This window comes from Papaver somniferum, chromosome 10 (genome assembly GCF_003573695.1).
Source record: "Papaver somniferum cultivar HN1 chromosome 10, ASM357369v1, whole genome shotgun sequence".
Taxonomy (NCBI): domain Eukaryota; kingdom Viridiplantae; phylum Streptophyta; class Magnoliopsida; order Ranunculales; family Papaveraceae; genus Papaver; species Papaver somniferum.
Window position 1 is genome coordinate 93,527,361 of NC_039367.1, and position 17,462 is coordinate 93,544,822.

Here is a 17,462-nt window from a genome sequence, read left to right on the forward strand (position 1 = left end):
TGATACGTAACTGCATGGGAGAATATTTTCTTCTTTATTCAACAAGATTCGACCAATCAAGCCAGGATAAACAAGGAAATCCAGCTCAGAACAAACGTGTGAGAAGAGAACAGGAAAGTAGCTAACAGAAGACGCGTGAAAGGTGAACAGGGAAAGAAAATATTCCCGTGAAAATAAAAATCATTAAGGGAGAATTATTTGCATTTAACTCGGATTATCTCGGTGCTTTTGAGTATAAATATGTCTATGGGGTTGAATAGAATGGTTGTCGAGAGTTGGGAGGAGAGAAAGAACGCTACAGAATCGAGAACCATGATTTCTCTCTGCTGCTGCTGCCATTGATGAAGATGAAGAACACGAAGAACAGACATCCAAAGATCGTCGTTCTTCAACAGTGTCTAAGACGCACGCCCGAAGGTCGTAGTTCGTCGTACAACAATAGTTACAATTTATCGTTCTTCTTGTAACAGCTGAACAGCGCCTTTGCAACAGTTATTTCTGTTGCGATTTTTCTGTTCAATTGTTTTACACCTTTTCATCATTTGTAAACAACTTTTTGAGCAATAAATAATTATTTTGAGAGCATTTTTACTATGATGAGCTAAAACCCAACACTGGGACGACGGAGGAGGCCAAACTTCATACTTGAGGTAGTTTCATTTAATTCTTTTTTATGACTTTTGCATTAATTTAAAATTGAAATATGATTTTAATTAGTTGATTGTTATTTAATTTGATGATGTATGCTTGGCTTAGGTGTTTTGATACATCATGCTTAGGACTTACAATCAATGTTTTGAGAATCAATCTTGGCAATAAATTAGAGTCGATATATTTAATATATTTTTTGAGCTATTATTGATAAAAGAATTATTATTTGAACCTTAAGAAATGAAATTGGCGGAATCCTAGTCCCAGTACCTCTCGCCCATTGTGACAAATATTTTGTATATATTTTTATTTTTAAATCTTTACAAGTCCGAGCAACGAACTTTTACTACCACTTTCAAAACTATAACAGATGGCAAACTCTTACCTATTGAAATATTTACAAGTCCGAGCAACGAACTTTTACTACCACTTTCAAAACTATAACAGATGGCAAACTCTTACCTATTGCTAAAGTGGGTGATGCTATTTTTGCAACATCTGATTCTAAGATTTCTCTCAAATATGTTTTATATGTGCTAGAGTTGATGCAAAATTTGGTCTCAGTTGGAAAACTCACTATTGATAACTTATGTTCTGTTGAGTTCGCACCTTGGGGTTACTCCATCAAGGATTTAAACACACAACATATTATAGCTGAAGGCCCTAAAGAAGGTAATCTATATCCCCTGCTCTCTACTATTTATGTTGCTCCTCAAGACCATGTCACAGTTCAAGCTGCTTCTACTCTGTGTCATAAGAGATTGGGGCATCCTGCCAATCCTATACTTAAGAAGCTTGTGTCATCCTCCCTCATTCAAATCAAACAAGAGGATTCCAGTGCTCTCTGTCACTCTTATCAGATTGGAAAAAGCAAGAGACTGACGTTTGTTGCCTTTGACAGAAAATCCACTGCACCCTTGGAACTCATTCACTGTGATATTTGGGGCCCTGCACCAACATTGTCCAAAGTGGGTTTTAGGTACTACATTCTGTTTGTGGATGACTACAGCAAATACCATTGGATTTATCATATGAAGACTAGAGATGAGAGTATTTCTTGTTTCCAATACTTCAAAACAGTTCATGAGAACTTCTTCTCAACCAAGATTAAATCCTTCCAATGTGATGGTGCTTATGAATTGGTGAAAGGACCTTTTAGGAGTTTTCTTGATGCCTCAGGTATTGTGGTGTATTGCTCTTGTCTAAAGACCCCTCAACAAAATAAAGCTGCTGAAAGAAAGATAAGACACATCACTGAAGTTGGAAACACCATTGTTTTTGCTGCTTGTATGCCCAAGGAGTTCTGGATAGATTCATTCTTTACAGCTACCTTTTTGAGTAGCAGGGCTCTATCCAAGCTTATTGACTTCAAAACTCTATTTGAAGTACTTTTTGGTAAGCTACCTGATCTTTCTTCCTTGAAGGTCTTTGGTTGTGCATGTTTTCCATTTTTGGGTCAATATAGAAAGGACAAACTGAGTCCCAAGTCTGCCTTGTGTACTTTCATTGGGTACATTCAGCTCCACAAAGGCTACAAGTGTTATGAGAATGCCACTAAGAAAGTGTACATATCTAGGCATGTGGTATTTGATGAAACCACTTATCCTTTCTTCACCTTTACATCACAGCCTTCACCTACTTCAGATGTCCCTGTAACTTTCTCCACCCCAACTATTCTCAACTTTCCAACTTTTTACCGTTCACAGACAACATGCATCCCCTCTTGAAGAGATTTATCCTAATCAAATTCTTCTTCCAGAACCACCATCTCCAACAGTTGAGCCACAAGGTGATCTTCCAAAAGTCTGCAACTTACCACCCACTGAACCTGTTGCTCATTTTCCCGCACCTACAGATGAGCCCAATCCTGACCTTAGTGTTGCACTAGTTCTTGATGCTCCCACTCATTCAATGACAACTAGGTCTCAGTTGTGTGTTCATAAACCAAAATACCTGCCAAATTTTGTGACTTATTTCTATACCAGTCACTCTATCCCCATGGCCTTCACTTCAAAAGTCATCTCTCTTGATGAACCAAAAACCTTTAAAATTGCACAAAAGGATCCCAGATGGGTAGACTCCATGGACAAGGAATATTCAGCTCTCCTTCTCAATGACACATGGGTTTTAGTACCTTATCATCCACCCATGAATGTTTTGGGTTGCAAATGGGTATATAAAGTGAAGTTGAGATCAGATGGCACAATTGAGAGGCTCAAATCTAGGTTGGTGGATAAAGGTTATCATCAGATTGATGGTCTTGACTATACAGATACTGTCAGTCATGTAGTTAAATTCACTACTATTAGAACAATTTTTAATGTTGCTCTTATAAAGGGGTGGAAAATAAGGCAATTGGATGTATCCAATGCCTTTTTACATGGAGTCTATCTGAGGCAGTCTACATGGAACAGCCACATGGGTATGTTGATAAGACTAAACCTCATCATGTTTGCAAACTCAATAAGTCCTTATATGGACTTAAGCAAGCACCCGGGTCTTGGTTCCATAAGTTTATCAGTTTTCTTCTTCAACATGGCTTTACTATGTCAAGCTCAGGTCATTCTCTTTTTATATACTTCTGTGGCACTGATGTTCTCCTCCTCTTACTTTATGTGGATGGTATCATCTTGGTGGGAAGTTCAGATGCTCTTATTTCTTCCTTCATTTCCAAACTCAATTCAGTCTTTGCAATGAAAGACTTAGGTGAGATTAATTATTTTATTGTCATTGAATCCAGAGAGTCTGATGATAAACAGTCTCTACTTCTTACTCAATCAAAGTATGCTTTGGATTTGCTTACTAAAGCAGACATGCTTCACTGTAAGCCATGTTCTACTCCAGTTGTTCATGGCCCCAGAGTCTCCAAACATGATGGTGACTTATTGCCAGATCCAATGGAATACATGAGCTTAGTGGGTGCTTTACAGTACCTCACTCTCACAAGACCAGATATAACCTTTGGAGTCAACTATGCTTCACTGTCCATGTATGCTCCAACGTCAGCTCATATGATGATTGTGAAGAGAATCGTGCACTACATCAATCACTCACTTGGATCAGGTATAACACTTACTCAAGGGGACATTACATGTTTATCTGGTTATTCTGACTCGGATTGGGATGGCTGCCCGGACACCCGTAAGTCCACTGCTGGATATTGCGTCTTTCTTGGATCGCTTGTTATCTCTTGGACATCTAAGAAACAACCTACTGTGTCCAAGTCAAGCACTGAAGCTGAGTACAAGGCCTTATCACTCTTAGCAGCAGAAGTTATGTGGCTCTCCACTCTCCTTGAAGAACTACACCTACCTCTGTCTACTCCATTCACTATGTATTGTGACAACAATGGTGCTCTTGCCTTGGCTACAAATCCCATCTTTCATGCATGTACCAAACACATTGGGGTAGACTATCACTATGTGCGTGATCTTCTTGAAGCTGGTATTGTGCAGTTCACCTACATTCCCTCCTCTCTCCAACTTGCTGATATTCTTACAAAAGGATTGAATCTTACTCAGTTCTCTGGGCTTCGTGACAATCTGATGCAGTTTACTACACTGGCATCAGCTTGAGAGGGTGTATTAGAGAGTGTTGTGTGACTCTGTTATTTTACTTTCAGTGTCAACAGAGTGTTAGTATTATGTTTTACTTCTCAGTTACTGTTAGTTGTCCTATCTTAAATGTTGTTAGGGTTCTGTTATGTTTAACTTGTGCATCTACTATAAATGCCGGGCTTTGCTCTTGTTCTCTTTAAGACAATATATGAAGTGTGAATGATGGAGTGGGAGAATCTTGGCCTCAACAGTCAACAAATTTATCAATCGAGAGAGTGTTTGATTTTCAGTCATTACAATACTTGAAAGGAGGATAAAAATGTTTATGAAACGGCTAGATTTCACTACTTGAGTATGCCTCATGGAATTTTAGGGAGTCTATAATGCGCCCAAGGCCGTTTCTTTTTCTTAGTTTTGGCTTTCACTACATTGATCGACCAAATAACAAAGAGTATAATGAAGATCTTATTTCTATGATTTCATCAAAGATCAATCACATCAGTTAGAGTAATGATTCTCTAAATTATTTTAATCTTTTCTTTTCATGTTTGATAGTTGATTGACGACTAACGTGGGAAGGTTAACTTCCGCTTTTCATATTTGATAGTCGACTTTGACTTGTGTTGTTAAATGTTGCTTTTCATGTTTGGTGTGTGCGTGTTCCGGCATTATGTTCCACTGCAGAAGGAAATTAGTGGAGCAAAGAGGACCAACAATTCAAAGAAAACTTCTGGACAGTTTAATAAAACTACTAATCTATCTGTTCCTGTTCTTCCTCGGGATGTTAAAGCTAAAAAAATTCATAATTTTATTCCGAAGAAGACAAGGTTTTGAATCCAAAATCTGACCTTTAAATCCATGTGCAAGGTGAAATTAGGTGCAAATAGTCGCCAATTCGTGGGGTGCTGACTGGCTGCCCCCCTGGCTCGCCTCGCAAATCTAATAACATGGCGCATGCGCTTTGGTAACACATATGAAAGTATAAACTACATTAGCTGCAATTCTATAGAGCACTCCAGTTTCTTTCATTTTGGATGGGAATAAAGTATTTTACCTCAAAAGCTTATTTTTGACATGTTAAGAGTATGTCCTCTCGACATAACAACATGTTTGGCTTTTTAATGCCTTTTTCCGGTAAGCAAAGCTCAAAGAGCTGATTTATTAACTAAATGAAAACAAGGAATGGAGGCTTCATTAAGTGACACTTTTACAGGAACTGTGAAAGCGTTATCTATAATTGGACAGACCAGACCGCTGTTATCCCATTCTACTACGGATAAAATTTGAGCTAACCTCCAAAACTGTATTGAATCTCTTTTTACATTTGCAGTACCCTAAGAAGACATGCTTCGCTTTTTGCTCATGCTTCCATAATTCACCCTATACTATTAGAATCGGTTATGTTTGGCCAATACCAAGTAATTTCAAAAAGTTGTTTTCTGGTTTTTCCCAATAGAAACCCTGTAAAAGAACAGGCAAAACATTGCATGCTGCAAGGATATAAATCACCAGAGCATGCTTCCCCATCCATTCAAAAACCAGTGCTGGTTTTCGAAACCCAAGTACATCAACCATCACATAAATTCCAACCAAAAGAATGCCCGCAGCACCAACGGTAACGCATGTGTAGCTAAAAGAGTAGAGCGCTTTGTTTAGGTGAATCCCACAGAAGTCCAAAATGAATCCCGCAATGACTAGACCAGCAGCAGGCATGGTCCAAGATAATATCCTATCCTTGTGATCCTTGAAGTGTACAATTACATGCCCAAAATGGAGACCCATCATGCAGGTAACAATTGCCATCACAGAACTTAAAATTCCTTCCGGGTCAAATGGGGCTTGACACCAGCTAGGTGCATTCGGTGGAAGTGGGCCGTTATCTGGCGAGCTCATGCTGCATTCCTTTGTCCGAGCGTAGGTTGGTCTCTTATATAAATGTTGAACGCCTAACAATTTACGGTCAATCATTCCAACAGCATTACAGGCAGGTCCAGTGACTCCACGAACTCCACATTTCACCGACATAATGTTTGAAGAGAAAGAAGAGTTTTCACTAGGAATTCGGTACTCCCAATCAGCAACATGTAGCCCATACAACAGTGCAGTATACGTAACAGTAAGCACCAAAACGAATATCCACTGGAATTTATACTTCTTCAGCATAGATCGTCCTGATTTCACAACGTCATCCCTCGTGAGCCAAATCTCACATACAGCTGTCAATAAATATGCTATTGCAATCCTCTGTAAGGTACCCATTAATCTAATTTGTAGAATATCAACACCAAAAGTTAGATCGTTGATTCTATGTAAATAACCTACTTGAAGCACAACTCCGAAGAGAAAAAGTTTGAGCGCTCGAAGTACAGCTTTCTTAGTTGCATCAACTCTGCACGGCAATTTCTTATAAACAAGCGCAAGCGCTACTCCAACAATGAACAAGAAGAACGGCATGACAAAATCAGCTCGAGTAACACCATCCCATGGAGAATGATTAATTGCAGGTATGATACCACCGACATGATCTACAAGTACCATAAGAGCCACCGTGAGTCCTCTGAACACGTCAAGAGAAACTAAACGCGGCGGCTTCATAGCAACATCTGTCGGATCAATACTTCCTTTACTAACACTAATGTTATTGATTTTTGAATCATTAGAAATCTTTACATAGACATGATTAAGCGGTGTTGAAGAATTCATTACTGATAACTCCCTATCAGCAAACCCTTCTTCCATCGACACAAAATTGTGATCGTCATTGCTATGCAGAAGAACTCTACCTTCCCCAGCACCCATCCTAGCTGTTGTTGTTGGTTGAAGAAGAAGAAGAAAGAATAAAAATATCTAAAGGTGCTATTGAGTATCTCTTTGTATAGAAAGTTCTGATCGTGCCTTCCTTCTTCTCTTCTCTCTAAATAGGAAGAATATATGGAAAATAAAACTCTGATCCTTTCTCTATATAATTAGTTCCGTACTTATCTTTTTTATTTTCTTTGATTTTCTCGTTATGACGATGACCGGCCACTTGTAATCTGTAAGGTAGGAATCGGTCTCACGTCGCTTAATTGCATTTTCGATCGAGCCGTCTTGACTACGGTTGCAATCGGTCAATACCTACTCCAAGTATATGACTCGTTCTACTAGCGTAGTGGAAACCATCGTACCGAACCATGTCAACGAGTCAATAAAGCTGTCTCTTTTTGTCTTTTTGGAGCAATATACTCTTTTGGAAGTCTGGCTGCCTCTTTTCATACGAAAGAAGTACCAACAAATATACAATCACCAAACTAGAACCGGTCTGCTAAGTAATCTGTACTAGCTGACTTATTTGTTTATGCATTTTTATAAGGTTCTATCTCAATATATACATGGACATGGCAGGCATAACTAATAGTAGCTGTTTACTTAAATCAAAATGGTAGACTGGGCAATGGTTACCAATTTATGAAGTAATCAAGTGGAGATGAATGAATTGTATTATGTGAACGTGGTATCAATTATCAAAATATCTATACACATATATATGCTGCCAGCTATATATTTCCTGTGGTATAGTGATTATCATTAAGATTTCTTGTAAAAATATTGTACATGCACTTAGAACCTTCAAATTATTGTGGTCAAGCGTCATTTGTCAGGAAGCATGCACCTAAAGTGCAAAAAGTCGTTCAGAAGAAAAATCGCATTCCTTTTCTGAGCATTCTACTTTTAGAAAAGAATATCTAGCTTAACGCGATAATGTTTGTGAGACTCAGAAAGACTGATGATCTTCAAGATAATTCTTATTTCCACAGAAAAAATATGAACAGGTGTCCAGTTTTGAGTGAACAAACCGGAGCTCTATGGTGTCTCCTATTGTTAGTTTAAGCAAAATTAAGAATGGGTAGTGTTCACCGTTAGTGACGTGGGTTTTCTCACGATTCAACGTGGGGATTACTACCGAGTTAGTCCTTTAAAGGATTAGATTAGATGTTGCTTGCCACACAGTGACTAGAACTCAGATTTTCCTTCTCTATCTTACTTACACATAAAATCTTCTTGTACGTATGGACTGTGTGAAATGCGATTTTTTTTGTGGCTAAGCATAATTTGTCTTGAAGCATGAGCCTAACGTATGAAAAAGTCGTTCTATAGAAAAATCATTTTTCCCTTCTCCGAGTCTTCTGTCTTTAGAAAAGACATATCTAACGAGCTTGATGTGATGATGTATGTTAGACTCAGAAAGGCCGATCCTAAAGATATATAGTTCTTAAAAAACGTACTCTAAGAGCAACCACAATGTACGATCAAAACCAAATATTTGGTCTAGAAATCAACCACAGTCAAACAGAGTAAATACCAAATACTAGAGTAAAACTAAAAAGTAGACTATATTTGGTCTGGAAGTTGGACCAAAACCATATTTGATCGAGCGGAACTTAAAACTTCATTTGTTAATAGGCGAACATATAACTTACGTTTGTTAATAGGCGAGCATATAACTTACATTCCATTAATCAGGCGTGCATATAAGCTTCCTTTATTACAGGCGTTGATAAAAAGTACGCCCCAGGAGACGTAAGTAAAATGTACGCCCGGTTACAGGCACACATTTAAACTACGCCCCATTCAATTCCTTTGATATTTCCCCATCAGGCGGTGTATTAGTTGCGTCTACTAGTGGGGCGTTTATTATACTCTCGTCCCACATCAGGCGTTGATTATATCTCCGTCCTGCAACGGACGTAATTTTTATACACGCCTCATTCAAGCGTCAATTATACCCAAGCCCCACAGCAAACGAGTGTTATATTCACGCTCGACTAAATATACTCCAATATCGTAGTGTAGCATCACGGACTAAACCCAAATTTGATAGTTTTTTTTGGTTTTTGGTGTTTGGTTTTGGTCGTTCCATTGCAGTTGCTCTAAAGGCAAAAACAAAGAAATTTGTGATCGTAGGGGCTTGGGCTGCTCTGCGTAACTGGTTCAATCAATGTGGTCCTCCTCACGCGTTATTTGGTTATTAATTCAAAATGAATGAATAGAAGAAAAGTCTGTGAACCTTTATTGGAGAGGAAATCATTAAAAAAAGGACAAGGAGTATAAAGAGATGAGCAACTAGCCAACTACTTGCGTAAACATCGAATTTAGTTGTTTGTCAGAATCTGACTCTTCCAACACGCCCATTCATAAGAACCCGTATGCATATGCATGACATTACATCCATCAAAAGATTTTATTTAATTTTAGGTCAAGGACGGAAGATTACAGTTGCGGTGAGTCCGTGACAATGAGATATAGCAAAAAAGAGTAGAATGACACTTAAATCTCCATTTGAGATTAAAACTTGAGTTGTTTGTTGTAGTTGCGGAAATTCCCACAACTACATCCTTGTAATGATAATAACATAAAGTCGAAGTTATGTTGATCAACTTAAACATTAATGATATTATTCACCACTTTGATATTTATATAATCTCTGCAAACTCTTTATAATGAATGCATATAGCTCTTACACTGAATTCAAGCTGAGTTTCATACATGATAATGGAGAAATACGAGAATGCAGGCTAAGTTCTAAGATGGAACTTGTTTCTTTCTTTACTGATAACTTTCTTAGCTTATCTCTCTCAATTGACTATTTCTGTTTATCATTTCTAAGTCCTTATATAGGCAAATTTATCAATCATGATTCACGTTAGGATCATAGTTGACTGATTCTGTTTCAGTTTGTCTTACACGCCATGTTTTTGGGAGCAGTCCTATCTGTCGCGTTGTTGTTCGGCTCTTCGCGCTTCTTCTAATGGAGTTAGTAATCGCGTTATCTTTACCGCGTAAGTATTCGTTCGTGCTCTTTTTCTGTTCTTGCGTGAATATTCTTCGCCTTGTTTCTTAGTAATTGTTATATCTTCGTGCTAAAGGTTGTTGTGAAAGGACAATAGTCCCACATCGCTAGATTCCGCATAATTAACTTAAATATAATATGGAAGGGCCGCTCCACTCATTAATTGGTCTTGAATTGGATTCCCTCAAACTTTAACATGGTATCAGAGCCAAGCCCCAGACCCAGACCTGATGTACATCGGGTGTAAGCTGAATTATTGGCCAAAGTGTACCGATTTTGTCGCTTGTACACCCGGGGTGTAGGCCGAGTGGTACAATTTGTACCGATTTAGTCACATGTACACCTGTTACCGATTGACCGGTCACTCGTACGTAAGTCCACATGTTAGGCCGAATGAATGACTAGCCTTACACGTGAGGGGGCGTGTGAAAGGACAATAGTCTCACATCGCTAGATTCCGCATAATTAACTTAACTATAATATGGAAGAGCCGCTCCACTCATTTCCAGTTAGTTTTGAGTTGGATATCCGCAAACTTTAACAATTGTTTTGTTTAGAACGAAGTTGTATATTTGTCTTGTACGATATTTCGCCCCTACATTTGTTTGTTGTTTGATACCTAGACTTTGATCGACGGTCATTTGAGCTTTCCATAATTTTTTACATTTAAGTTCTTCAAAAAAAAAAAAAGCATAATAAGTTGACAATGTTGAATACATGTTCACAAAACAATTGATTTTTGCCACAATTATTGATAATAATGGGTTTTTTTTCTTCTATCTCCCTAATATCTCTAATTAAAATTACTAATATCTCTAATTAAAATTACTGACTAAAACGACCGTCATGCTTTTTAAATTTGCTAGATTACCAAAAAAGAAAAAGAATTTTTAGTTGTGGATATATTTGCATATTGTTGAGACCATAGACCTTTTTGAAATTATTATAAGTTATGAAGATGTTGCCCCTATTTATTGAAGTACTAAATCCAAGCAAATACAAACAAAGAGATCATTTTTGCATAGACTAGAGTCATTTGTGCAAAACTTGGGCCTTGATCCCCATTGGGGTTTCTTGTCACGAGGTAAGGGTCGGAAATGCTATGCCTCACGGCCGGCTCTTGAAATGATAGTGTCTTGTTTGTCAAACAATGGCATGAAACTATTGCTTAGTGCTTGCCAAGTTATTTATAATCCCCCTGTTTCTAGCGCCAAAATGTAACTATCAAAAATTCGATAGCTACACCCGATGAGATGATAATAAAAAAAGCCTAAGTCACGAGAATCAACTTTGACATTAATAAGATAATGCACCACTTGACACTAGTACGATCTTTCGCAAACACTTTGTATTAGATTCATGAAGTTATTACAATGAATACAATGGTATTGAACAACCAATGATGGAAGAAACAAAGCTTGGAATGAACTCTGTGGCTTTTCTCTTATGAGTGTTCTTGATCCTTTTACTTGACTGAATTCTCTCTTTTGCAACCTTCCTCTCTCTTCATTATTTGAATCCTTATATAGGCAAATACATCAGTAGAAGACAACAGATGATCACATGCAAAATATCTATATATGTTGATCTTATATCAGTTTGTCTCATTCGCCAGGCTCTGGGAAGATGTCACTGTCTTCCCGCCTTGCTACTTCGCATATGACATGGTGAGTGTCGCCTTGTATTAATCGCGAGGCTCCTCTTCGTAAGTCTTCTTTGTCATCGCATGACTACTCTTCGCTAAATTTCCTTCTTCTTCGTACTAATGGTGGTCTTAGTTGAGGCGAGGTTGTGGATTAGCTCTGTACCTTACAAACCTCTTATACGTAGAGATATTCCGACTGAAAAACAAAATCGATATGCAAGAACTGAGAGAGTATCAAGAAGAATTCATAGCTTTAGAATAGAAACAAAAGGAGATGCACGATAATATGATGGCCATTAATGTTGTGAAGGGATGAAGCGCGACACTTATGCCGCGAATAGCAAGTAATGTGGAAAGCCTCCCAGGTGACGAACGAGGAAAACAAGTAAAAGTGAACACCGCAATGGAGGTAGCCTTGTCAAGAAAAGATGAAAAGTGGTTCGGAAGAGAATACGGGGAAAGACTTCATGCGTACAACTACCCAACAAGGAGGTACGACAATCAAGAAGGTCGATTTAACAATGACCGACGGTCAGGATATAATAATAATCCAAGGTTTGAGCGAATACCGAACTACCCACCATTCGATGATGTAATCCCCAGATTAAACACCCCAATAGAAAAAATTTGGGAAACAGTCCTAGCAATCGAGGAAATAGAATTACCAGGGAATATTGGGCAAGAACCCCTACAGGGAGGAGGAGATTTCTGCGCATAGCACCGGTTCCATGGTCATGGGACTACGGTTTGCAGAAATATACGACGAATTCTGTTAAGGCTAATTGAAAGAGGGAAGCTGAAACAGTTTCTAGAAACACGCGAGCAGCCAAGGGTACCGCCGCAACAACATCCATCTACCATCCATGGCATTGAGATTGGGTAAAATTCAAGGCACATAAACTCAATCATGCACTCCGCTAAGGACATCAACGATTTCCACGACAATGTTTAAAGTCGAGTCTACAAAAGGGATCGAAACGGCGAAGAGATACATCTAGTAACCAAGAGCCTTGTACTCGAGGAATGGCAGAAACAACCAATCTCTTTTATAACAGAGGACACCCCAACGGGAATATGAATGCATTCAGACCCTTTAGTAGTCACCATGACTATGCAACCACACTCAAAGCGGGAAGAAAGTGAAGATGAGAAAGGACGACCATGGACGATTAATAAAATTTTGGTGGATATGGAGAGTTCGGTAGATTTATTGTTCTATCATGCATTCAGAACTATGGGATAAATGATTCTGACCTTACCACTTCCACATACACAATCTACGGGTTCAATAGTGTCGCGTCAAGGCCAAAGGGCGAGATCACTCTAGTCATTCTCGTGGGAACCCTGGAAACGGTGGTAACCTTCTGTGTCGTGAATGTAGACTCGCCATACAACGTCATCATCACGAGACCCTGGATACATGGAGTCATGGGAGTGGCGTCAACTTTCCTTAGACGAATTTGATTCCCAATGCCATCATGAATCGGAGAGATCGTGGGGGATTATGTCAATGCAAAAAGATGTAATGAAGCAGATGTCAAGCAGTATGAAGGGAAAGCGAAGCTAAAAGAAAAACAGAGACAGAATGTAAAGGATGATAGACGGGCAGAGAGGCTGATGGTCAATGTAATACAAGTGGAACAAAAGAGCCCGGCATGAAGAAAGAACGTCGTGACAAAACCCTGAGGAAAAGGGCAGAAACTCGATCCGAATCTGAAAAGACAAGTGCGAAGGCAAGTTTGCGAAAAATAAAGAAAATATTTAAAAATAGAAGGTATCGCAAGGCTAATCAGTGGCGAATTCCATTCATTGAGAAGTAAACAGAAGTGGATAAGGTAACAGAGCGCGAGCATCATAGGGAGACAGATGGCACCACGCGAGAAACATTTATAAGTACTCACGCGCAGCTTGAATTACTCAAGATGGAAAATAATACTCTATTCATACTGATAACAATCACCTAACCGACAGTGGAAACAAAGGAGAAATCACAGATCCACGACAAGATGCTAAATCTGATATTGGACATCGAAAAAACAACATTTGAAGACGAGAGAGACGAAACATGTCCTGTGAAAGCCATCATTTAAAAATGGCGAAATGTTGTAACGAAGAAAGTGGATCGCGTACTGACTCAAAGAAATCTTAATATGAAGCAAAGTACTTTCTACGTGCGAGCAAGTAAGGGAGAAACAAAGTCTACGCGAAAAAGCTACAAATTCACTCGTAAGACCTCAATAGGGGGCGGTAAGATACTATTATAAACCCTCTACCTAGGGATCCCGGGACTATGATTGCGGCGTGTCAACTTAGTTCGCACAAAACTATGTGACCGGAGGACTGCACAGTGTGTAAGAGGCGACCCTTAAGCCCTAACACACGTCGCAATTGGGGCATCCTGGAGAAGTTACTTATTGGGGCGTAATGCCTCTGCACTGGAGGCCACTGAGAGCGAACCACTCAGCGAAAAGTTCTCCGGCAAGCGGTGTCTAAACGTGGCAGTGGAGATAGTAGATGGCCTGGCATGGATTCCACACTCGGTCCAAAGAAACCCCATTTAGGGTGTGATCTCGCGTCTAGTATCCATGTAGGCGAAAAAGCACGAGGTCACGACAACACTGATTGTTGATACTGGAGGGGAGGATCCCAACTGCAATGGTTAGGAGTGACCTCCTTGAAAGGACAATACAGGGGGAATATAAATGGACGACACCCTTCACTAGGGAGATGACTGTGTCAAAGCCGGCAATGTATTGGGGCTTCTTACTCACGGGAGTATCTAAGGCCTGGTATACTGTCATACAAACAACCTGAGCAGGTCAAAATACTAACACAGTTAAGGCGAGATCGATAGCCAATGACTCGCGAGAGCACATGGAACTGAGATTTCGACACCCAATATTGAAGACCCTACCCAAGGCGACCATAATCCCTTTAAGTTCTCTGAAGATGCGGGGGTCTAACAACCACACCAACAATTCGTTTTGCAACCTGAGAGGACTTACTCCAATACACTTTCTAGATAATCAACTAGAAAGTCAGACTCAATCTAGATTAAAATATATCAAAGAGTTTAATATCTCTAACTCTTAATTCAATCCGCAATCAGCAAATAGAAATCTGCGATCCTGATTGAATATAAGAGGAATTACTTGAACGGTACCAAAGACCAATGTTCAAGTGTCAATCAATGTAAATCAACAACCAAAGGTTGGATATTATAATTGATTGATATTAACGCACAACCTGTGATATTTCAATTATATAACAAAATATAATGCAGAAAAGAAATTACACAGACACCGTAATTTTGTTAACGAGGAAACTGTAAATGCAGAAAAACCCCGGAACCTAATCCAGATTGAACACCACATAGTATTAAGCCGCTACAGACACTAGCCTACTACCAATTAATTTCGGATTGGACTGTAGTTGAACCCTAATCAATATAACACTGATTCAAGGTACAGTTGCGCTCCTTACGTCTCTGATCCCAGCAGGATACTACGCACTAAATTCCCTTAGTTGATCTAACCCATAACTAAGAGTTGATATTACCCAAAGTCGAAGACTTGATAGACAAATCTGTCTCACACAGAAAAGTCTATATGATTGAATAAATCTGTCTCCCACAGAAATACCCAAGAGTTTTTGTTCCGTCTTTTGATAAATCAAGGTGAACAGGAACCAATTGATAAATCGTACTTATATTCTCGAAGAACAACCTAGTATTATCAATCACCTCACAACAAACTTAATCAACTAGCGAAAAAAGTTATTGTGGAATCACAAACGATGAGACGAAGTTTATTTGTGATTACTTTTCTATCTTGCCTGTCGGAGATATAAAATCTTGAGCCAATTATTTCAATTGCACTCAACACGATAGAAACAGCAAGATCAGATCACGCAACTACAAAGATAATAGTTGGGTCTGGCTTCACAATCCCAATGAAGACTTCAAATCGTTAACCTACATGGTCACGAGAAGAAACCTAAGGTTAAAGTAGAATCAACTCTAGTTATGCAACTAGTAACACACATGAGGTGTGGGGATTAATTTTCCCAGTTTCTAGAGTTCTCCTTTATATAGTTTTCAAATCAGGGTTTGCAATCCAAGTTACCTTGGTAACAAAGCATTCAATATTCACTGTTAGATGAAAAACCTGATTTAACCAAGCTAATATCTTTCAACCGTTAGATCGAACTTAAATTGTTACACACAAATGAAATGTACCCTCATTTAGGTTTATGTAGCCGTACCTAAACGTGTAAACCATGTTGGTTCACAAATAGTTAACCGAGGTTATCCATATAATTACTCTCATATCAACCTTATTCATTTCAACCATAACTAGTTCAAATGACTGAAATGAAACAAGCTAAAGAGTTGTTCAATTGTTTAGATAACACAATTAAAATCAAACCGGTTTGATTCACTTGAATCAATCATGAACATTATAGCCACGGTTTGCAAAGATTGCATTTATTATGATTTAAATGTTTAATTTCATGGACTTGACCGATTTTACAAAGTAACCAGCTTAAGTATGCTTACTTAAGCAACCAGATTTGAGTTTGTAAAGTTTCCAAACTAAGCAGAAATTTTCGATTCAAAAACTTCCGCCAGTATGCGTACGGGTACGCATACTTAAGGTGACTAGTTAAGAGTTTTGCCAAAACCAAACTGAGCAGAAATTCTCGGTTCGAGAACTTCCGCCAGTAAGCGTACGGGTACGCATACTTAACTTGTCTCCTTCACCAATTCCGTATACACACATATGCACACTCTTGGCTTCCGGTTTATGGACTTATACACTAATATGCGAACACACTATATATGCTTATATCCAAAGAAGGTTACATCATCAACTCTTTATTTCAATCATTGAAACATACTTCTATAATGTTAATAGTCGTTTTCACACACTATTAGCATCAAAGCAATTTTCAAGATATTGAAATAATCATTATTGAAACCTTCCAAGTCTTACAACAAATGATTGTATCACACAAACCCTGTAAGATGTTACTCGGAAATTTTCTCATGATATAAGATGAACTTGGTCGAAGCGAAATCTTACCAACACATATTTCGAGAAATATGTAAGTGAGATATACTCAGCTCGAAATCTCAAATGTGTATAGAAAAAGCTATATCGTAACACGACTTATGTCTCAATATAGGAGATAGTAGAAATAGACTTTCCAAGTGATAGATAAGTTCAAGTCTCCACATACCTTTTGTCGAAGAAGTTCCACAAGCTCCCCTTAGTAGTTCTTCGTCTTCAAGAGATGAACGTCGAGAGATTTAAGCTGAACTACACTATCTATGTCCTAGTCCGAGACATCGACAAATAGGCTAGAAATCAAGATTTATAGTTTTGATCACTAACATTGACAAACATGCTTGAGATAGCAACGCATGCGAGTTTGACCGTTCAATGCTCTAACAATCTCCCCCTTTGTCAATTTTAGTGACAAAACTATCAATACATATGGATTACAAAAAAGATTAAAAAAAAAGCTTCTTATCCACATGCTTGATCTCCTTGGAATCTTCAACGCGACTCAAAATATTCGTCACTTCCAAGTACTCCATGATACTAAAGGTTGCAAGTTCAACATCACAGTTGTTGAAGATCCGTAGCTATAACAATGAGAAAACAAATGCTCTCAATCATTGTTATACAATGTCATAGTATTATTACGCAACATCGAAGTTCAATTGTATCACAACTTTGACAATAACACTATGGTAATATGCATCACTCCCCCT

General features: G+C 38.6%; 1 protein-coding gene across 1 annotated transcript; it reads right to left on the reverse strand.

Annotated features, from left to right (window-relative positions):
* Positions 1-5,256: 5,256 nt before the first annotated feature.
* Positions 5,257-7,163, reverse strand: LOC113319459 (heparan-alpha-glucosaminide N-acetyltransferase-like). The gene has a single exon (XM_026567709.1). It carries the CDS (start codon positions 7,005-7,007, stop codon positions 5,607-5,609), a length of 1,401 nt encoding a protein of 466 aa, XP_026423494.1. The 5' UTR covers positions 7,008-7,163; the 3' UTR covers positions 5,257-5,606.
* Positions 7,164-17,462: the final 10,299 nt, after the last annotated feature.

Excerpts from the sequence above, each read along its gene's own strand:
- LOC113319459 (XM_026567709.1), bottom strand. The coding sequence starts at position 7,007 with ATGGGTGCTGGGGAAGGTAGAGTTCTTCTGCATAGCAATGACGATCAC.